This window comes from Narcine bancroftii, chromosome 2 (assembly GCF_036971445.1).
Source record: "Narcine bancroftii isolate sNarBan1 chromosome 2, sNarBan1.hap1, whole genome shotgun sequence".
Taxonomy (NCBI): Eukaryota; Metazoa; Chordata; class Chondrichthyes; order Torpediniformes; family Narcinidae; genus Narcine; species Narcine bancroftii.
The window spans coordinates 275,119,833-275,144,186 of record NC_091470.1 but is presented as its reverse complement, the minus strand read 5'-3'; the positions used below and the strand labels follow the sequence as shown (position 1 = coordinate 275,144,186).

The window sequence follows — 24,354 nt, the reverse complement described above, 5'->3', positions numbered from 1 at the left end:
CACAGCTGTTGAATTAAGTTCAACTTCATCACACCACCCAGCTTCATCCAGTCTGCTTCCCCATTCCTTCACTGACAAGGACTTAGTCCTCCCTGAGGTTTGACAGTCCCAGAGTTCCAGTTCTTTCTACAGAAAGAACTTGCTAACCCTTGCATCACCTGGCTCTTAATTCAACTTTCTGCCCTGTTCTTCCCACCTCTTTCTCCATTAGATGAAACAGTTTCTCTGCTTTTACCAAAACAATCCCTGGAATGATCTCAAGCACTGGGCCAATCATTGAAGTTCAAGGAAGCCACTCATTAGATTTCAGATTTATTGTCAGAGTACATACACAACATCTCATACAACCCTGAGATTCTTTTTCCTGCGGGTGAGGCAGAATTACCACTGACTCAATGTACGCATGTAAACAAAAAGAAATGTAAGCAATATGGTGATAGAGGGGAAAAAAATCAATAAAGTGCACAAGAGTCCTTAAATGAGTCCTTGATTGAGTTTGTTGTTGAGGAGTCTGATGGTGGAGAGGTAGCAGCTGTCCTGAACCTGGTGGTGCGAGTCTTTTGGCACTTATACTTCTTTCCTGATGGTAACAGTGAGAACAGAGCATGTGTTGGGTGGTGTGGATAATTGATGATTGCCACTGCTCGCTGGTGGCAACTTTCACTGCAGATGTTCTCGATGGTGGGAAGGGTTTTGCCTGTTATGTCCTGGGCTGTGTCCACTACCTTTTGCAGGGCTTTAGAGTCCCGATGCAGCCGGTCAGAACATTTTCTGTCACATATCAATTAAAATTTGCCAGGGATTCCGAACCTCTGAAAACTCCTGAGGAAGTAGAGGCACTGACATGCTTTCTTCACGATGTCATTTGTGTGTTGGGTCTAGGTAAGAGCCTCCAAGATAGTAACTCCCAAGAACTTAAACAATCAGCTCCTTGGGTTTTGGTGACATTGAGTATGAGATTGTTGTTGTTGCACCATTCAGCCAAGGAGTAACGGTACGTCGTTCCCTGAAGGTAGAAACTCATGTGAATAGGGTGGTGAAGAAGGCTTTTAGTATGCTGGCCTTTATCAATCATTGCATGGAATATAGGAGTTGGGAAGTGATGTTGAGATTGTATAAGGCGTTGGTGCGGCCTAATTTAGAGTTCTGTGTGCAGTTCTGGTCGCCTAATTATAGGAAGGATATAAACAGAGTGGAGAGAGTGCAGAGAAGATTTACCAGAATGTTACCTGGGTTTAAGCATCTAGAGTACAGGGAGAGATTGGGCAGATTAGGTCTTTATTCTTTGGAGTGTACAAGGTTGAGAGGGGATTTGATAGAGGTATTTAAGATTATGAAAGGGATAGACAGAGTGTATTTCCATTAAGAGTAGGAGAGATTGAAACAAGAGGACATGAGTTAAGAGTTTTAGAGGTAACATGAGGGGGAACTTCTTTACTCAGAGAGTGGTAGCGGTGTGGAATGAGCTTCCGGGAGAAATAGTGGCGGCAGAGTCAATTTTATTATTTAAGAAAAAGTTGGACAGGTCTATGGATGAGAAGAAAGTGGAGGGTTATGGTCATTGTGCAGGTAGGTGGGACTAGAGAGGAGTGTTTGGTTCGGTGCGGACTAGAAGGGCCCAATGGCCTGCTTCCGTGCTGTAATTGTTATATATAAGTTTTCAATCTCCCTCCTATATGCCGACTCATTGCTCTTTTTTATACAGCCCAATACCATGGTATTGTCAGCAATTTTGTAGATGATGTTGTCATACCAAGCCACATAGTCATTGATATACAGCGAGTAGAGCAGGGGGCTAAGAACACACCCCTGTGGTACTCTGGTACTGATGGAGATTACAGAGGAGATGTTCTTACCAATTATCACTGATTGCGAGGTGAGGAAATCCAGGATCCAATTACACAGTGGGGTGTTGATTCCCAGGCTTGGAGTTTGCTGGTCAATTTTGAAGGGATGATGGTGTTAAATCCTGAACTGTAGACGATAAAGACTATCTACATCTTTGCTGTTCATGTGTTCTGGGGCTTTGTGCATGATAGGCCAGTTGGAACAGATCCATGTCGCCACTCAGTCAGGAACTGATAATGCTTCAACATCAGCATTTCAAAACACTTTAACATTGTTGATGTGAGGGCTGCTGGTCAATAGTCATTTAGGCAGGTATGATTGTTGCTTGTTTGAAACAGGAGGGTACCACGCACTGCTGGAGTGAGATACTGAAGATATCTATGAATACATTGGCAAGTTGGTCAGCAAAGATTTTTAAAACTCTATCTGAACGGGATACTTTCCTCAGATTCATTCTCCTGAAGGCAGCCTGCATGCCTTCCCCAGATACAGAGAAGAGAGGGTCATCAGGGACATGGGAGTGTGCAGTGGTGGTTCATTCTTGTTCTTATGGTCGAATTGGGCATAGAAGGCATTGAGTTCATCTTGAAGTGAAGCTTTGCCGTCTTCTACTGCACCAGATTTGGGTTTGTACTAGGTTATGCCACAGCTGTCGAGTATCCTTCGATTTGTTTCTATTTTTGTCTGACTTCTCCATTTTTCCCAGGAGATGGCTTTCTGAAGGTCATACATGCTGCTTCTGTAGTGATCTGGATCTCCGGGCTTAAATGCCTGTGACCTGGCTCTCAGCAAGTGCTGAATTTCATTGTTCATCCAGGGCTTCTAGTTGGGGAAATCCTGAACGAATTGGTGGGGACAAACTCATCCACAGGTGTTTTGATAAAGTCCATTTCAGACCTGGTGTAGTCATTGATTTTCAGCTGATTGCTTGAACATCACCCAATCTGCTGAATCGAGGAAGTCCTGCAACTGTTCTTCAGCCTCCTATGACCACTTTCTAGCCGTCCTGTGTTCTGGGGCCTCTCTTTTTAGGTTCTATCTGTGTGAAGGCAGGAGGAGCACAGCCAGATGATCTTACTTGCCAAAATACAGTCTCGGGAATGAACAGTAGGCCCTCCGTATCCTAGTGTAGCAGTGATCGAATGTGCTGGGTACAGCAGGTTACATACTGGTGGTAGTTGGGCAGAGTTTTCTTGAGACAGGTCTGGTTATAGTTTCCAACTAAGATTAGTAGTGCATCAAGATAGGCTGTCTCTTGTTTACTGACCACATCATACAGCTCTGCAAGTGCCTGTTTGTAATCGGCATCAAGGAGGGAAATAAATTCCAGTGAGAATCACTGATGAGAACTCTCTGCGTAGATAGAAGGGTCTAAATTTGATTGAGATTTTCTCTAAGGCAGTAGCGCAGGTGGTCGACATAACCTAATATCCACGCAGCACCCAGTATGAACACAATAAGCACACACTGCCCCCTCTCCCTTTTCCGGAATCCAAGTTCCTTCCTCACAATTTGCCTCTATTTGTCCCGATCATTGATGGAATTCTTCCTTCCAGGAGGCGAGAGAGAACAACGTGCTGGAGGCAGTCAGGATGCTAGGTGTACACCAAAACCCTGTGTAAGCAGCTGAGGAAGCATGACAGGTCATAAACTACCCAGCCACCGACTCATGCTCCATCTACAAGAGTCTACAATTCTCACAATGTCCTCATTATTGGAGTGGAAGCAACAGAACCGTGAGCCAGAGGGAAAAGACAGAACTAGGGTTATTTTCTTTGGAATGATGTAAAATGAGAGGCAACTTAGTAGAGATGCAGAGATTGTATAGGGTGGACAACCAGCACCTTTTTTTCCCCAGGGCAACAATATAAAATACCAAAGGACATCTGTTAAAGGTGAGTGGAAGAAAGTTTAGGGGAGACATTAGAGAGAAAGTTTTTTTTTTAAACACAGAGAGTGGTGGGGCTTGGAGTGCATTGCCATTGGTGGTGGTGGAGGCTAGTGCAATAGGGACACTTAAAATACTCTTACATAAGGAAAACAGAAGGAGGCAAGGGCTAGATTGTTGTGGAATACATTTCCATAGGTTTGAACATTATTGGCTGAATAGCCAATTTTTACTGTGCTGTAAAATTCTATGTTCCAATCTGGTTTTTATACACAGAACTCAGCATTAAGGACTGGAGATAAGGTGTAGGCACAGTGGAAGGTAACACCAAGAATATACCAGAAATATTCAACTAGCATCATCTGGGACACTGCCAGTGCCCCGTTCTGAAGCCTAACAGCTCCACTGAGTGGACCGACTGAGAACAGCAGGCACTGTCATTAATAACGGCCAATCAGTACCATTGTTCCTCCTGTCACCTAAATCCTCCCATGCACAGAACATCACCGGAACCACCCAACAGGGATGGAGACCTTCCTCCTTGAGCCAGTGTCTAAGCAGGATATCTCCAGGTGGAACAGGAATGTGAGAGGGTACTGAAGACTTGCTGATCGAGCCAGAGGTTTGGATATGGATCTAGGATTGGACTGAAGTCAGTGTGACTGTGGATACTGCAGCAGAGCTGGCGGCAAATCCATGGGCACTCAGTAACTCTGGGGGGACTCTCTTTTGCTTCTCTTTCTCTGATTGTAAGAGGTGTCTGGCAATTTCTGCTGAGAGTGAATCCGTCTTCCTTACGGCAGACTAAAGCAAATTTCATGTAATATTACACCTATTTAATTGCAAGGAGCAAAGGTAGAGAGGTTCAGAAAGAGTGGAGAGCACAAGGTTTCTTGGTGTGCATGTAATGGATGACCTAGCCTTGGCTCACAGCATCTCATTAGTCAGGAAGGTGCTGAAGCATCTAGAGGTTGAGGAGGCCAAAGCGACTGACTCCCATCTTGACATAATTTTACAGAGTTTTAGAGGGTGTCCTATCTGACTGCATCATTGTGTGGTACAGTACCTGCAAAGCATCAGATTGGAAGTCAATACAGAGGATCATCTACACGGCCAAGAAGATCATTGAGGTCTCCCTTTCCTCTATTGATGACATTCACCAGAAGCATTGCATGAACGTTGCTCAAAGAATTATTGAGGACCCCTTCCATCCATCACACAGGAATTTTGACCCACTCCTATCAGGAAGGAGATACAGGAGCATCAAAACCAGGACTGCCCGGCTGGAAAATAGCTCCTTCCCGCAGGTTATGAGATTGATGAACAGTGTCCTGTAAATGAGTAAATCATCCCAAAATATTTGTATATATTTTAAATTATGTCTTTAGGTACATATATAAATATTATGTGCTGATATTGCTGGGTTCCACAGTTTCGTTTCCATTTTGCAATCCTTTAGAAGATGTGCAAAGACCCTGCCACAAAGCTGAGGAAGCATCCAGTCAGATTGCATCACTCCGTGGGATGGGAACTGCTCCACATGTCTGCAAGAAGCTGCAGAATTGTGAACATGTCTCAGGCCATCACACACAACTCTCTCCCCTCCATCATCACTTCCCACTGCTGTGGGAAAGCAGCCAGCACATTAAGAGAGTCATCCCATCCCAGTCACACTCTCTTCACACCCCCCTCTCCTTTTCCAAGTGTAAGTTCAATGACAGTTTCTTTCTCACTGTTATCAGATGCTGAATGTGGTAAAATTATGCTGCTTTTGATCTGTACCAATTGATCTCTCTCTTATGTTTTTTTTTTTTTTTTTTTACACAGCCACTGATGTTCCAGGAAATTATTCCCAAAATGCATTCTGTGTAAAAAGATTGGAACGGAAATGAGTGACTCATTCTCGTTCCGAAATTTGACCTGCGGCACCCCTAGACATTATTGAGAACTGCCTGCAGTCTAAACTGAACTGTAGGTAGTTAGGAACAATGGGCTAATGAATATGACATAATGGGCAAAATCGACCCATGTCTCGCCTACGCAAGTTCCGCACGTCAGGTATTTAGTCTAAACATGTGATGATACCCGTACACAGGTCGTTCTGTGTGAATGACCACTCCAGAAGGTAAGTGTGAAAATTGATGATGGAAAAATAACGTTATTTATATTCACCCCATACCAAAAACCCCCTCCAACCCAACCTCCCCCTCAAAAAATGTTAATATATGCCTATAAATAAAAAGAAGAAAAGAAAGAGAATTTTTGGATTCTTCATAACCACTCAGAGGATAATCTTGCAGGTCTAGAAGCATAGGAAGGATATAATTACAAATTTAATCCCATTATTTGTGTGTACAGGCACCAAATAGAATACTGTACTTATTTCTCAAATTATGTGTAATTTTTTCCAAAGAAATACAACTTTGAATCTTTGCATGCCACCTTAAAATACCCAAAGATGTATTAGACTTCCAAGTAATGGCTAAAGCTAATTTAACAAATTCCAATTGATAAACTGATCATTTTAATTTTGGTCTTGTACCTTCAACATTCCCTAATAAAAATAAATCAGGACTTTGCAAATAAAAAAAACAATTCCTGTAACTTGTTCTAAAAAAATTCTGTAGATCAGTCCACAAAGGCCTTACATTGGGACAAGAGCAAGTTGAACGTAAAAAAAAAATCCTACATTTACACCACATCTAAAACATCGATACATAAATCTGATTTCAGTCTGTTTAGTTTCTGTGGTGTGAGATATAGTTGATGTAAAAAATTATTTTGGACTAATTTATATCTAACATTTATTTATCATACAATCCTTGCATTAAATTTTCCCATATTTAAATGCTTCCTATCTCTGTCTAGATTTATGAAGTCCTTGTTTAGGAATTCCTGCTTGTAAAAATGAATACATCATAGAAGCAATTTTTTTAACAATTCCTCTCCTAATAAGTTCTATTTCAGTACAACTAGGTAAAAATAGTTGGTCGGTCCAAGCTCATCCCTCAAATATGCTCTTAATTGAAAATAACAAAGAGTATTTATATGGTATAGTGTATTTGTTCCTCAATTGCTCAAATGACATTAATTGACCCCTTTCATAACAATCTGCAACATTTACTATCCCCTTTCGCGATCATATATTCAAAAACTTATTATCCCCTGAAAGAGCTAGAAGGGGATTTTGGATCAATGGCATTTTAGGTGATATAGACCCTCTTACACCAATCTCAATCATTTATTTTGTTCAAGCAAATGTTTCAATAATGTTGTCTCCTTATCAGTAACCATCAATTTTGGTTGCCACTTGTAAATTCTTCTGCTCTCCTCTCTTATTCAGTTCTATATTAACCCATGCCGACTTTTATTTTCAAAAAAAGGAAGCAACAAATCTCATTTGCACTGCTCGGTAATAATTTCTAAAATTAAGAAGCTGAAGGCCTGAGAGTTCATATTTCCTTTTTAATTTCTCTATAGACACTCTTGACATTTTGCCTTGCCAAAGAAATTTCTTTACTTGTTTATTTAGTTCTTGAAAATTTTTTTGAGGTGTTAAAATAGGTAATGCTTTGAAAAGATATTGTATTCTTGGAAATATATTTATTCTTATACAATTAATCCTTCCAAATAAAGTTATAGGTATATTTATTCATTTTTTTCAAATCTTCTTCAATCTTTTTAAGTAAATATAAATAATTCAATTTTTATAAGTTCTTCAAATTTCTGTCCTTGCATATACCTAAATATTTAATACCTCTTTTGGCCATTTGAACTGAGTATCCCTTTAACATTGAGTATTATCACCTTCCATTAAAGGCAAAATTTCACTATTATCCAAATTTATTCTATAACCTGAAACTTTTCCACATTCTGCCAATTGAACATATGGTCTTTGTAAAGATGTCTCAGAGTCAGTCAAATATATTAAAATATCAGCTGCAAATAAACTAATTTTATGTTCTTCTTGATCTATCCTGAAACTCTTTGTAAATCAGAGCAAATTACTTGGGCTAAAATAAATAAAGATGGGGGAATAAAAGACATCCTGTCTACTAGATCTCATCAATTTAAACCGGGTGGATACTTGTCCATTAGTTACTATTTTAGGTTTAGGGTTATTATATAATGCTCTAATCCAATTTTTAAAATTACATCCAAATCTCTCCAAAACCTTAAATAAAAAATCCCATTCTAATCTATCAAATGCCTTTTCTGCATCTTACTGCAACACTCAACTCACCTCTTTTATGCATCAAATGAATTATACTAAACAATCTAACTACATTTTCTGACAATTGTCTCTTTTTAACAAAGCCTGTCTGGTCCATATTTATTAATTTAGGTAACAAATTATTCATCCTATTTGCTAAAATTTTTGCAACATCTTTATAATCTGCATTTAATAATGAAATGGGTCTTTAGAATGAAGCTTTTAAAGGGTCTCTATCTTTTTTAGGAATCACTGTAATTATTGCCATCGAAAATGATTCTGGAAAAGTATAGGTTTCTCAAGCCTGATCTAATACTTGCATAAATATAGGTATTAATAAACCCTTAATAAAATTCAGATGGAAATCCATCTCCTGGAGATTTATTACTCCATAAGGAACCAATAGTTGCATGACAATAAACTTGAATGCATGCCTGTCTGTTCCGTATGGCAATCTGAACTGTGATTTGGGAGGAATGGCCACAATAACATCGCCATGACCCATGTGGCTTCCTCTTGATTTGTAATTCTGAGATACAGCATGGCAACAGGCCCTTCTGGTCGTGACCCTGTGCTGCCCAAATACACCCCGGTGACCCAATTAACCTACTAACCTCATAAGTCTTTGGAGCCGGAGCACCTGGAGGAAATCCATGCGGACACTGGGGAGAATGCACCAACTCCTTACAGACAGCGAGGGATTCAAACGCGATTCACCGGATAAATTATGGCTACCACCAATCAATAGCTCAGGCTAACTCATGGAAAGCACCTCACACCCATCAGCATGCAAGGACATTAAGTGCAATAAGCAGAGATCAGGCAGCTTACTGCAAGTTCTTCTAGATGAATTAGTTTACTGTGAGTAGAAGGAGATGAGAAATTGTTTGGCCTGCAAACTTTCAGGCTTCAACTGTGCATGGGAGCTGAGACAGTGAGTAGCCCAAAGTGGAACTGAAATGGGTCATTGTCAAGTACAGAGATACAGTGAACAACTTTATTTTATGTGTTATCCAGGGAAGTCACCAATACACAAGTATAAAAGGTACTGGAAAATAAAAATGCAGTGCATTGTTACAGAAATGTTCAGGGCATTATCATTTTCACTAGCCTGATAATAACAGAAAGGAAACTGGCCTTGAATCTGGAGGCTCTCGTTTTCCAACTTATACACTTTCTGCCCAACCAGTAGCAGGGTTGAGGAGTATGACTACTTTCCCAAGGTAAAGTACTAGGGGGTTGATAAAAGGGTTTGTGCCACAGTCTGAGCTGTGTACACAACTCTCTGCAGTTCCCTGTAGTCCTGGGCAGAGCAGATCCCGCACCAAACTGAAATGCAGCTTAGAGTTTTTCCAAGGAAGTTACCAAGAAAGATGAAGGCAAGGCACATTTGAAGTATTGTGTGCACCTAAGATTGAAAGAGTGCAGAGTAGATTTACAAGGATGTTGCCAGGACTTGAACTGAATTACAGGGAAAGGTTAAACAGATCAGTACTTTATTTTCAGGTGCATCAGAGAATGAGGGGAGATTTGATGGAGATATACATAGAAAGAATAAATTCAAGCAGGCTTTTTCTACTGAGGTTAGGTGAGACACGAACTAGAAGACATGGGTTAAAGGTGAAAGGTGAAATATTTAGGGGAACCTTCACAGAGTAGTAAGAGTGGGGGCACAAGCTGCAAAGTGGTGGACACAGGCTTGATTTTAACATTTAGGTACATGGATGGGATGGTATGGAGGGCTATGGCCTGAGTGCAGGTCAGTGGGACTAGGCAGAATAAGTTTGACACAGACTAGATGGGCAGAAGGGTCTGTTCTGCATTGTAGTTTTCTATGGCTCTATCCTTAAAAATCAGTGAAAAACATGCTAATAGATTTCTGAGGTATTTGCACACTTCCCAACAGTAGCATTAACCAATGTGCTCCAATGCACTGAACACAAAAATCTTGATTTCGTAGTATTGTACTGAAGGAGTACTTGCTTTTAGACAAAAATTAAACCATTTCTGATGCCTATGACCCCATTTCAAACAGAGATTATCTATGGTGTTTCAGGGCCAATTCAGCCTTCAACTAACTCCTCAAATGCAGTTTATCCACCCATTATTGCCTGTGAGACTCTGGAGTGCACAAGTGACCTTTCTGCATGCATTCGCAACAAAAGCAATACCTCAAATCACCATAATTGTAAAAGATATGGAAGGTACTCTAGAAATGCAATTTCATACACTTAATACCAGAACGATCTCTCCCTGCTGGAGGCACATTACTTTCTAATACAAACAACTCGTCCTTTACACCCGAGTCACCAGAATCCATATGGAAGGAAAGTAACCCGCAATGATCACCTAATTATAGGATCATCCTAGTTCTCTCCTGGCAGGACATTTCTGAGTTGCAGGAATGGGTGTGTTCTGGGGTTTGCTCCCAGAGGGAACTCAATGATCAAGCCACAGTAAGACATTTCTCATCTACAGAAAACACCATGCCTTAAATTACTGAGCAGATGCCAAAGCTTGCCTAACAAGTGCACTTCAAGTCTTCCCTTATTTCTGCCAAATGACTTCTGTTATGGAAAGAGTAATAATTTTGAGGTCAAACAATTAAGAAAAGCCCATGACCTGTGTGGGTTTCCACCCATATCCAAGATGAATGGGATTAGTAGGTTAATTGTTTACATGGTGTATTTGGGCAAAGCCAGTTCATGGGCAGGAAGGGCCTGCAACTGCTGCATCTCTGAATTAAAACAGGATTAACAAGCAGATTTAAGACATTTTCAGCAGATGGGTGATAAATGAGGCGCCACTGACAGTAGTGGATGGAGCTTCCTTTACTACACACAGCTGACAGCTGGTCAGCAGTTCAACTTCCTCCTGATGCTAAGGGAAGGCAGGCAAAGATTCAATGTAGACTTCCTATGGGAAATAATTGCAATTCACTCTTTTTGGTTCGCGTTGATTTGAGCTTTTATAAAAGAAGTTCCCTTCGTTGAGATTAAGCACAAGGACGTTCATTTTCAGATTAAGTGGAGTGAATCCAAAACTGTAGCCAGGTTATAGACATGCAGATACAGTAGAGGATTTGCAGGAAGTGGAACTGAAGTAAAAAGGCCCCTCTGCTGGTTTCCACCCAACCTGTGATGTACTTCAGTGTCAGTCCACACGCTGGAATGGCTGATCTGGGCAATGCACCTCAGGCAGACAGCAGTGATCTTGGGCAAGAAGTTCCATTTTAAATTAAGTGATGTATACACACAGGCACCATAGATTGTAAGGTGATGAATATATTTTTGTTAAGCAAAACTATCTTGGAGAAACTGTCATCGAGTAGATGAATCACTACAATCATATTGAACTGGGACATGGATGGAACAGTCTCTCCTAAATCTACTGTCTCTAAAATCACTTCATTTTAATACCTCAAAAGGGAGGTAATCAAGAAACTCCAATGCCCTTACTAAGTACCATGGATAGAAGGCAAGGAATAGCAGTTCACACCAAAGTAATCAGCACAACACAGTTTACTTTTGTTCTTTATTCACAATCATAAAAAGTATACTCCAAAATATCATTTGATTTGCTTCACTTAAGAGCACCTGTGTTTGACCAGTCAGTTTGCGGTTCGTGAAAACCTTACCCTCTTGATCTAGTTGGCCTCCAATTATGGGCCGGTTGCTTGAGTCACTAGACTTCAGCAGCATTACAAGATGGGATGGTGCTCAGGAGCACTGCTGTGTAACTCAGCGACACAGCCAAACTCTGTTGCAGTGCTGAGAATTCCCCGGGAGAATTTTGTGATGAAGAAGCTTGCAATGAAAAAGTCAAACTATGTCCTCTCCTCATAATGACTCCAAACATAGCCCACTGAGTCAGTGTTAGATCCTGGCATCCAATCTTGTCAGCCCCTCATCTCTGGTCTTCTCTTGTAGCTTTCTAAAGCTCGCTCCCCCTTCTCCCTGTTCTCCCAATATCCTCCAACAGCCAGGCTGGAGGTTGGTAAAGCAAGTGTATAGGTAGCATGTTACATTTTGGTTTCTTTTACAAACCTTGTCAATCAAAAATCTACTATAATATTTTCATTATTATTTTGGTATATTTCATTTTTTTAAAATTCTTATCCCTGGGTCTTTCTATACACAACATGAACTTCTTCAGAAAAGGAAAAGAGGCAATTGCTGAAAAGCAGCAAAGAATTCAGACCTGGAATTCACCATTTACAAAATGTTGTTGGTTTAATTAACCAATTTCAAGTCATTGGTGATACTCCCTTCACATATCCATAGTAATTGAGAATATTGTGTTCTGGATTTTTATATGATATCTGACTTTCTGCTTCCCTTCTCTCCCCACCCCACAATCGTCTCCACAGCTCAGGGATATTACAACACTGACTGCAGCTAAGACAAGGGGACTTGTAAATTCTGTTCAACAGGAAGGAAAGTTGCATCAATTTAATTTTAAATATAACACCAGAACAAAATTCAACCAACAATCTCAATAGAGTTCATTAAAGGATGACAGTTTTATAACATGTACACTGTACAGAGATGTTCAACTAAAAGGCCATATATAAAAGTGTTCTTTAGTGTACAAGGTTCCATTAAATCGTTTTAATTGCGGCAAATGTATCAGGAAACAAATCTGTTCAGTTATAAATACTTCAGTTACAAACCATTACATAAAATAAAGCATTAAAAACTCAATAAACTTCCCATATTCCACAAACACCTCGAATCTGTACACGGGTTATCTGCAGTTGGCATCGAGTTCAAATTAGAGTTACCCTAACCGGTACTGATATCCTTAGCACAGGACAGTCCAAGATCTCCCATTCTGCCTGGTTGGATGAATGAGAGGTGCAGTGCTTTGATGGTTTCTTCCCTCCACCCTGACCGTCTTACCCAGAAGGGGTATAGTCCTGAGGGCAGTGAGTAAATGCCAGCACAACAGGCTCACTTCCGCTGGACAGAGCTGAAGGGTGGCGGCTGCACGGTCTGAGTGGACTGGAACATTGGCTTCTTCTTCACTTCAGAAGACATTGCTTTCACTGATGGCAGCAGCTGATTCCTTTTGATGATCTGTAGTGCCAACTGTGTGTTGCCTGGGCCCCACAACCAAAAAAAAACAAATTACATGTACCGACTGGGTGAATTGCTCCCAAACTCAACTGTTCTGACCTCCCTTCGACCGCCACATCTGAGGCACTGCCTCAACATCATAAGGAACCTCTATCACCCTGGTCACAACCTCTTCTCACTGCTCCCTTCGGGCAGAAGGTACAGAAACCTGAAGACCAACACGCCTACATTTAAGAACAGTTTCCTCCAATAGCTAGAAGGCTCTTTAACCTCTCCTCACTACTCCATTCAGGGACTGCTCCGACACCACAAAAAGACTGTCTGCACTACGATTACTGTGTTTATTATCTATCTTGTGTTTTTGTTATCTCTCAATTTAATTAGTTTATTATTATAGTTTTTCTTTATAAGCACCTCTTCAGCTGCAGCAAGAATTTTGGTTCAAATGTATTATACATGAACTCTATCATTGTACACAACTGTAGGGACAAAGACTGCAAGCAGTAGAAATACAAGTGTAAATTTGCAATAATTTCACCATCTCTAGACAAATTTACTATGACCACTACTCCTACATGTCATAGTAAGGTGGCAAGAAAGAGAAGCAGGCCATTCACCCCTTGAGCCTTGTCATTCAATGAGGTCTTAGATTGACATCTTAAATGCATTTACCTAGAATACTCCTCTGCCATGAAACTATACATCTATTTTGAAATGGGGTTGCAGATTTCCATTAACCAGTGCAGCGCAAAGTGTTTACAGACACCATTCATGAATGGCATGATCATTAAAACAGAATTCCCAAAGTTACAGTATTTCTCTCCACTGTTTCAATCTTCAAAAATTTTATCAGATTGCTATTAATCTTACATCCTTGAGGGAATGCAGGATTTGCTTTAGCTTTCAAATCTCTTCTGTTTCACTCTTCTTTACCTTTGTAATCTCATCCAGTCCTCTCCCAAAATTTAAATCCCAACAATTCTGGTTTCTTGAACCTCCCTAATATTAATTGTCACACAACTAGTGGCAATGCTTTTGACTGGCAAGACCCAATCTCTGGATTCTCCTCCAGAAACTCCTCCTGCCTCATTTATGATATTCTTCAAACCAGGCCATGTTCTCCATGATTCAGTGTTGATCACGTTCAGCTTTATGTTCGCGAAGCCCTGTTGGGCATTTCAGAGTCCTCTATCAATGCTAGTTATGGCAGAATTATTCTGACAGAATCCCACAGAAGTTGTCCATTGGTGTGAGGAGCACTGACAGGTACAGGCTTGAAACACATCAATCTTGAGTTGGGAATATGACACATCAATTGGCAGCATCGGAAGAATGCATTAATGGTCAATTTTCATTAGAAATTGTACAAAACTTATGCTATTAATGAAGCAAACCTATTCCAAACTATTGCTTTGCACTTCAGTCCCCATAGAAATTATTTTATAAGTACCCTAACAGCATTACATTAAAAAAAAAGCCCCAACTTCTACAGACAATACTTTAAGTATAAAAGTTATTACCTTAGTGATCATTATCAAGTGGAAACTTACCATTCTGTAGTTCAAGATATACAGCCAGCAGGATACCTTCTGGTGGAATCTCTTTCGGGCTAACCATCGAGGCAGCCTTCAATTGATAAATAAAGGAAAATAGATATGAGCTAGTGTCCAGAAACAATGTAAACAGACTTCTTTGGTAAAGGCTCAGAAGGATGTCTAAACTGGAATAATTTATTAAGTGCTTTATGAAAGCTCAAACTATTAATACACAGTCCACTGTATACATTCACAATTCTCTCAGAATAAAGTAACAAGAAACAATTTACTAACTGAAAGGTCAGGATGAATGAGAAGGCAAGATTGAAAAGGCAGATACTTAAAAAAAGCAACAAAAAAAAATTCTTAAAGGGATTCATTAATGAAGCAGTATACTCCAAGCGTACTGATTATGAAGGTGCAGTCGAGAAGTAGTTTATTGCTTCTTTCAGGGAAGACTATTTTCATTGGCTTCCATGAATCTAAAACAAGGAACAAGCAACAGATATGTATCTATGGATGGAATGCTTAGCTGAACAAAGGTGTTAAAAGCATCCAAGAACATATGGTATGCAACCCAAAATTCCATAAGGAGGTCAGGGAAATAGAGACTAAACATTATTTAAAAATTCAATGGACTAAAACTATTCAAGAGATCCAGGGGACTGATAAGTGTTAGAAAGAAAGCAGGGACACAGAAAGACTGAGAAGCTGATCTTGTGTCCACAGGAGTAAACCGTAATTGGAGATAAAATAAAAACACTTTGACAGGCATCGATGATCAGATAGCCAAAACAGATGTGAACCAATTATTCCAAATCAATGTTTATGGAATATTTTGAGGAAATGGGGGAAATTACAATAGAGAATGTAGACACATGATGAAATATCATACAAAGAATCAGATGGGAACTTGCCAACCTATGATATAAACAAGCAGAGAGAAATGGCTGAAATCCAGAAAGTAGAGTTACAATAAACATATTTCTCAGATTGGCAGACAGTGGGAAACTCCAGGGATATAGCATCAGATCACTAATGGATGTATCTTTACAACACACACACACACACACACACACACACACACACACACACACACACACACACACACACACACACACACACACACACACTTTACTTCTAGGATTTTTACTTGTCCTTAGGAATCCATTTTCTACAAGTTTGTACATTATCAATGTTACTACTGATATATTCTTCTTCTTCAAGTATTTACTTGGAAGTGAATTTTTTTTTTACAGCAGGGAATGCACAACAAAGTCTTGTGTGAGATGTACCAATCAATGTAGGCTCTCTTGTGTTTATAAGAGAGCCTGCAGCAATGAACAAGATGCTCGCAACAATTGGCAGAGTTGGGGGTAAAGTTGCTGCAGTTTAGTCATAAGAGGGTTGTTGTGAGCATGGTGGGCAAACCTTTTTGGCAAATCTGCATTTGAATGGCACACATCATGAAAGTAGTCTCAAATAAAGGTTTTTTTTTAAAAAAAACAGCATTTTCATCCCCACCAATTATTAGGATGTGGAACGATCCTAATGAAACTGTGGCTGAAGGAAAATTGAATTCAGAATCTTAGTACAAAAGACTGAAGAAAGGAAACCTCGATGCCTGTGTCATAGTAGTTGAGCCAAAAAAAAGAGCAAAGGGGGCCAAGCAATTTACAACAGCAAAGGCACTAGTTATGATTCTTGACAGGAACTGTACACATGTTTAAGATGGGATATCATCATCAAATAGCAGAGACAAACCTTTGTGCTAAATTACAGGAACAAAGATGTCCAGACAGACCAACCTAGGACTTTTTGTCAGGTGGCCAGTTAACATGTAGCCAGATTAAATTATAGAAAGGAGGGTAACAAATCTTGTTCTTTCAGTAACATGAATTAATAAATCAAATTTCAAGAGGAATGTTTGCTACAAGTAGGGTTAAATCATCTACAGCATTTAAGGTGGTAAGATAAACTAAAGGACCTTAGGCTTTTAAAAATATATATATATAATGCAAGAATCACAAAATAAGTTAAAAAAATATTCAATGCGTGTTTAAATTCAAACTACTAAGGACTGTAAGATGTCTCAACACCCCACCACATCCTTCCCTCTACCCTACCACCCAAGTGGCAACTGAATAGGACCTTTGCAGCAAATAATCCAGCTCCCACAGGTGAATATGCCTTTAGGAGGTAATGCATGCCACTGAGACTGTGCACACCACTGGAGGATTTGGATGGAGCAAGTTAAACGTCATGCTCTTGCTTTCTCACCTGGTGAAGACACTTGCGTGCCTTATCATATTCACTGCGTAGACAATATGCACTGCCAAGGTTAAAGAGCATCATTGCACGAGCTGATGTAACGGAATTAGGATAACATTGCAGTATCTGTTTCCCAGCTGTGAAATGCACAAAATAAAATTAGAAGAGCATGTTTTAACCTTGAATCTGATGCTGACTCTAGAATGGATAAATCTCATTTCTTAAGCTTGTAGAAAAATGAGAATCTATCTTGCACAGCATGGTGCCAGGTACAGAGCAACAAATATTCTACCTCAAGGGAAGTATTCTGGCACCCTTCCACAAGTAAAATTCAAATTCATCAGCTGGAAACAGATCAGAAGGATGTCGTTCTCACCAACCCACATATGGTTGAACAAATTCTGCTGGAGCAGCATCAGAGGAAAAGATTGGTCAATGTTTTGAGTTGAAACCTTTTATCAAGGCTGAGGATAGGTAGTAGAGAAACTTGTGTAAGAGGACAGAGTGAAAGAGGTGGGACAGGGGCCCCATGTGGGATTGGTGAAGCAGGGAGAGGTCCAGCATGATGCACAGAGGCAATAGATGGGCAGATAACAAAGGGAGAGGGAGGTAAGTAAAACAAAGGGGTCAGGTGAAGGAAGACGTCACAGTGTTGGGTGGGGGAAATTAGCAAAGAAAGATTGCCAGTGCCAGAATTTAACAAGTTGAGCATAGGGGTACAAAGAGAGGGTAGATAGAACCAAAGGAGATGGGGTGCATAAGAATTCAGTGAGAGCTGGGGGTGAAGGGCGATGGAACCATAGTGGGGTGGCTGGGTTAGCGGGAAAGGGGATGAAAGGAAGAGCAGAGAAGTACAGAAGAGAGTAGGGACTTGTTACCTGAAATTAGAATATTCTATGTTCACTCCATTGGGCTGTAGACTGACCAGGAGGAATGCATTGTGTTGTACCTCTAGCTTGTGTTGGGTCTCATTCTGGCAGTACAGGTCAGTCAGGTGTGGGAATGGGATGGAAAAAAAATGCAACGGAGATTCAGGATAGCCACTGCAGACAGAGCATAGACATTCTGCAAAACAGTCCTCTAGTCTGTGTTTTGTTTCATCAATGCAGAGGCAGATACACTGGGAGTGCTGAATACTGCAGATGAAGTTAGAGGTGTTTCTAATTTATATAACAAGTATTGCTAAAGAGTTTCATCTTGAAACGTCGAACATTTATTTTCCCCCTGAGTTCTTCCGGCAATATTTATTTAGAGTAAGATTCCAGCATCTGGAGTCCCTTGTGTGACACTAGAAGACACTCCGCTTCCTCAGAATTAAAAAAAACACAAAGTCTGAAAGAGTTCAGAAAGTATCAGCATGAAAAAGGGAAACAATGAAAACAAGGATATTTTTAAAAAGTCGCAGTTAAAGAACATCCAAAGTTTTTTTTTAAAAATATACGACATGTAAGAGGATAAAGAAAAAGCAAGTCCTATTAGGCACCGTTCTACAAGACAAGGATGTCCTTTGCTCTGGGATTATTTGCTTTGGTGATTGAACCTTTAGCGCAAGTAATAAGGCAAGAAGAAAGAATAAAGTGCATTGTATCAGATTCAAAGGAATATAAAATTAGTTTATTTGCAGATGATGTATTGGTATATTTGACTGATCCAAAAGAATCTTTGAAAGCATTGCAGGAAAGATTGTTACAGTATGGGGAGGTATCTGGTTATAAAGTGAATTGGAATAAGAGTGAACTTATGTCATTGTCGGAAGGATTTACCGTTAATGTTGGTTGGTAGAGCGAATTGTATAAAAATGAATATATTTCCTAGATTACAATATTTTTTCAGAATATACCATGTAAAAAAAAAAGTCGAATAAATTTTTTAAGGATTTAAATGTTGTGGTGAGGAAATTTTTATGGAAGGGAAAGATGAAGTGTGTTTCAATGCATAAACTAACTTGGAAAGATGGAATGCAGTTACCACAATTTGAGAATTATTGTAAAGCAGCTCAACTGAAAATTATTAATAGAATATCTGATTTAGGTAGTTTGGTTAGATATCGAATTGAATAGAATTGGAGAGATTAGTTCAGTTTATTTATAAATGGATGAGTAAAGCTGATAATAATTATAAATCTCTGGTTTTGTTTAATTTGATAAGTATATGGGAGGAGGTTACTAAAATTATAGGAATGCCAGGTGGATTATCCAGATATACTCCTTTGTTGAGAAATAAGTATAATATAATTACAAAAATAAATTCTGGGACTTTTGAAAAGTTTAAAAATGATTGGGAAAGAGAACTCAACCTTCATATTTCTAATGAAAATTGGAATAAAATTCTGCGACTGGTAAACTCTTCTTCTCTATGTGCAAAACATTCACTAATACAGTTTAAAGTTGTTCATAGAGCTCATATGTCTAAAGATAAACTCCATCGCTTTTATTCTCATATCGATCCTATATGTGATAAATGTCAATTGGAAATAGCTTCCCTTACACATATGTTTTGGTCCTGTCCCTCTTTACAGAATTATTGGAAGGAAATTTTTTCCATTATATCTACTGTTTTGAATATTGATTTACAACCACATCCCATTACTGCAATTTTTGGATTACCTATGATAGATTTGACTTATTTATCTCTTCCTGCGGATTGTATGATTGCTTTTCTTACACTAATGGCTAGAAGATCTATACTATTAAATTGGAAAGAGGTAAATCCTCCCACTGTTTTCCAATGGTTTACCCAAACTATACTATGTTTAAATTTAGAGAAAATTAGAAACTCTGTCTATGAATCCCCTTCTAAGTTTGAGTTAACCTGGCGACCATTTATTCAATATTTTCATTTGTGGTGAGTTGATCTGGCTCTGTTTTCTTTCTATGATTATGTATGATAATTGGGCTGTAAGATGAGATCGGAGTGATCGGCGTGGTTTAGCTATATCTGTAGGTTTTTTTTTTAAGTTTTTTTTTAATTCAGATTTGTTTTTTCTTCTTTTTTGGGGTTTTTTTTTCTCTCTTTTTTCATATATTGTTATTAATTATATCTTTTTTTTAGAGATAGTTCACACCCTAAACTGATCAAAATTTTTTTTTTATGATATATTTTTATTCTGTAATATTATTGTTTAATATCTCTGTATTAATTCATTACTTACTATGTATTTTTTTTATATCTCTTTGAACTGTATGTGTTTATAAATTATAATAATAATAAAAAGATTGAAAAAGAAAGAAAGAGAAATAAGAGTTTGCCTTTCACGATGGACAATAACCTCCTTAAAATTTGGAACGAGAAAGGAATAAGAACAGTAAATGATTGTTTTGAGATGAGTAGTTTTTTAAAATCATTTGATAAGTTGAAGGAGAAATACCAAATTCCTAATAATACACTTTTTTGTTATTATCAATTTAAATAAATGTTGCATGATTGTTTAGGGAGACATTTGGAATTACTAAAAAAATCATTATTTGAAGTATTAATTTGAAGTATTAATTTGAGATTTTGGAAAGGATTTATTTCAGAAATTTACAAATTATTACAACGGAAAATGGCTAAGGTGGATTTGCATACATTACGACTTAAGTGGGAGGAAGATTTGGGGATTCAGTTTGATATAGATAATTGGAGGAGATTAATAAAGATACTATGACAGAATTAGTTAACGTTAGGTATAGATTGGTAAATTATAACTTTATATATCAATTATATTTAACTCCTGAACGTTTGAAATGATATAAACTGAGTGCTTCAGATTTGTGTTTTCGATGTAATAAGCAGAAGGGTGCATTTTTGCATTCAGTTTGGGCATGTGATAAGATTAAAGGTTTTTGAGCTAAATTAAGAGACTGTTTGCAGGAAATCTTAAAAATATATTTTTCTCTAGACCAAAAGATTTTTTTTTAAATTGGGGACCTTACTGAAATGGCTTTATTACATAAATTAGATAAATTTCCAATGGCATTTTTGAGACTGGCTTTAGCTGTAGCAAGGAAATGTATAGCTGTTTCATGGAAAGATCAGATGGAGCTTAGCTTACAAAGGTGGCATTCAGAAATAAGCTCATGCATTCCAATGGAGAAGATAACAATTTAAGAGATCAATATTATACATTTAAAAAGATTTGGAGCCCATACCTGGATTATTTTAATTTGAAAATCTGAAACTGGTTGGGTGCGGCTCGATCTCCACATTGAATACTAAATAAATGACTGAAGTTGTTCTCCTTATCTCTTTTCTTTTTTCTCTCTTTTTTTTAAAATGGGGAATAGGGTGGTAGATTTAGGTTAAGGGGAGGGGCAAGGTTGTAGATTTTTTATTTTAGATTTTATAGGTTTTTTTCCTACGTAACCTTGTAAACTGCTTTTTGATAATTAGTTAATTTTAATTCTGTAATTATGGTTATTACTTTGTTTTCTAATAAATAAAATATTTTTTAAAAAAGTCCTATTAGGAACGAATCAATGTTAAGAAGGTTCTTGATGAATATTTTACAACTTTCTTCACATGAGAAATTCTAAGGGTTGCTATGGAAAATGAGAATGAATTATTGAAAGTGATAAACATACTAAAAAGGGGAAGTATTAAGTGTTAAAATCTTACCAAAAGGACAAACCACCAAGTTGTAGTTGATATGAATTAACATCTGTTAAAATCAGCAAGGGAAGAAATTGGAGACTCCAACTAAAGGTTTTCAAACCTTTGGTTAACAAAACAATGTCAGGGGATTGGAGAACTGCTACTATTGTACCTTGTTTATTACAAGAGGGATAAATCAACTGATTACAAGGCAGTTAGTTTAACTCAAGTACTGGGCAAATTATTGGGATCTAAAATGAGTGTATGAAAACAGATACATCAGGGACAACCAGCAAGGGAGATCACACCTGACTAATATGATTTTTCTGAAGGCTAACAAGGTTGAAAGGACAAACATTTCAACATGGATTTTGGCAAAGCTCTTAACAAGGTGCCACTTGGAAGCAGTTCAATAAAGAACAAGGCCCGAGATTCAAGGGAGAGGGGCAAATTGGATCCAAAATTAGTTATGGAAAGAAGCAAAGAGTAATGTTTATGTGACTAGAAGGCTGTCTCCAGTGGAATTCTGCAGAGAATTCACCATTCCAGACTTGCTTTTTTAAAAACATTAATAGATTGGGTTAGTCTGGAACTTAGTCTGAAAAGGTGGTGAATGCAAAAGTTCTTATCACAATAGAACACACAACATGGTACTTGGATGTGTACTTGAAGAATTGCAACTTGCAGGTGCCCGTTGCCAGAGGTGGGATTAGTTTGGTCACTTCTTTTTCAACTGCCATGGACATGGCCCTCATCAGTCAGACTCTGCCAAATGATTGGCTTAGGTAACACAGACCAATCAAAGCTGATCAACAGCTAGGTGAACTGACTGGAGACAGGTCTTGGAGCAGAAGATTCACCCAACTGTTTGCATTTCTATATCCTCTCTAACACAATGAAACTAAATTTGAAGTAGAACCATAGAAGACAGACAACTAAATGCTTGGTAAAAAGGTTTAGCTTTAAGCAGTATTTCAAGAAGACAGAAAGGTTGGTGTTAATGTAGAACATTACAGCACAGTATAGCCCCTTTGGTCCACAATGTTGTGCCGGCCTCTATAAACCTACCCCACCATCAGTCTAATGCATCCCAACTTTACAGCCCATAACCCTGCATTTTCCTTACATTCATGTACCTATCTGAGTCATTTAAATGTCTCTATTGTACCAGCCTCCACCACCACCTCTGGCAACGTATTCCAAACACCCACCACTCTGTATAAACCTACCTATGACATCTCCCCTAAACCTTCCTCAACTCAGATCTCTAGTGTTGGCCATTGTCATCCTGGGAAAAAGGTGCTGGTTGTCTGCCCTATCTATGCCACTCAATCTTATATATCTCTATTAAGCCTGCCTCCATCACTCAAAAGAGTAAATCCCTAGCTCAGTCAACCTTGCTTCAGAAGACGCTCTCCAATCCAGGCAACATCCTGGCTGTTTTGGAAAAGTTTTCTGCAGTTGTGGATCAAGACACCTGGCAGGGACAGCTGTCCATCAGTAAAAGGATTAAAGCCAGAAAACACAAGAAGAGAAAACAGATCTGTGATTGGAGAGATGAAGAGGCTGCAAAAATAGGAAAGACTGAAGTCACTGAGGAATTGATCAAAAGGATGCCAATTTTAAAATGCTAGATTGGAAGATGCCACAGGTCAACAGCGTGCAGTGGTAAGGCTTGTATAGGCAGCTGTTGCCTGACAATGCAAGAAAGCCAACACAATATTAATCACTCGTGATATCACAGAAAAGACCCCTAACTTCTATGCCTCATGCAACCACCAAATATATATGTAAAAGGAATGCAAGTAAGTCAAAATGCTTCGGCTTCTGAGTCATGAAATGGTTAAGCACTTTTTAAAACAATTATTCTTTCTTTCTCCCTTCACATCAACTCTGAGGCATGCTCTGCTCTTAGAAATTGAGCAATCTCTGACCATCGTCCAGCTCTGATAGATCACCAACATGGAACATTATTATGCTTCTCTCCACAGATGACAGCTGACAGGCTGAACGTTTCCAGCAGTTTCCAATTTCATTCCCAATTTTAGTGATGGCCATATTTTGTTTGCATACGTGAAGTTTTTAAAGTAGTACACACTTACAGCTCTCCATCTGTTCGTTTTCTCCACGATCGGTGCCTGAAAAGAAATGTCAAAATATCTCAATTATCTGCCGTCTTCAAGCATCCACAATGTGTGTTAGTTTGATCACTGCAATCTCCTACGTCATTCTACAAGCTAAAGTTAAAACCATCCTGGTATCTGCACAATGTAACTTGCACAACACCTCACAAATCCACAATCTCCAGCACCTGGAAAGACAAGAGCAGCACACACAGAACAACGCACTTTCCCATAATTCTTCCGAATCATAAGCCATTGCAACTTGCACAAGCATTGGGCCCATCTCATTGTAACTGGGTCAAAATCATGAGACCAGTTTCATAACAACAGCCTTCACCATGGGAACTTCACCAGCTCCCAAGTGGTAATTTTCAGGAGCAAGTAAGTAGGGACGGGGCAAAAGACTCCAAGCTTTACCAACAAATGTCCTCATCGTGAATATCAATCGTAAGGCAGGTGATGGGAAATGCTTTGGTTACAAGGACTAAACTCATGACTTCATCTGCAGACAGTAGCCCTTGGATCAATGGTAGCAGAAGAGAGATCTCTATGTTAGGAGGGGACTACTGGGATCACAGGAATAGTGTAGCTGTAGTCTTCGTATCAGCAGATGGCTACATTTTGGAATCAGCTCCAAAAACTACCATACGTGTGTGTGGGGGTGTGGGTGTGTGGGTGTGTGTCTGTGTGTGGGGGTGTGGGGATGTGGGGGTGTGGGGGTGTGGGTGGGGGTGTGTGTCTGTGTGTGGGTGTGGGGGTGTGTGTCTGTGTGTGGGGGTGTGTGTCTGTGTGTGGGGTGTGGGGGTGTGTGTGTGTGGGGTGTGGG

General features: G+C 39.1%; 1 protein-coding gene across 4 annotated transcripts in view; it reads right to left on the bottom strand.

Moving 5' to 3' along the window:
• Window positions 1–24,354, bottom strand: part of cnot10 (CCR4-NOT transcription complex, subunit 10) — an 87,212-nt gene that overhangs the window by 27,923 nt on the left and 34,935 nt on the right. The window contains exons 16-19 of one of the 4 annotated variants that reach the window (XM_069920981.1): window positions 23,508–23,543; window positions 16,843–16,970; window positions 14,578–14,653; window positions 11,453–13,050 (exon numbers count right to left, since the gene is read on the bottom strand). In XM_069920981.1, the coding sequence (XP_069777082.1) occupies window positions 12,902–13,050; window positions 14,578–14,653; window positions 16,843–16,970; window positions 23,508–23,543 (389 nt within the window). In that variant the 3' untranslated portion in view covers window positions 11,453–12,901. Of the gene's footprint in view, window positions 1–11,452; window positions 13,051–14,577; window positions 14,654–16,842; window positions 16,971–23,507; window positions 23,544–24,354 lie in introns of those variants that run through there. The other 3 variants (XM_069920982.1, XR_011352160.1, XR_011352161.1) reach the window with 3 other exon arrangements.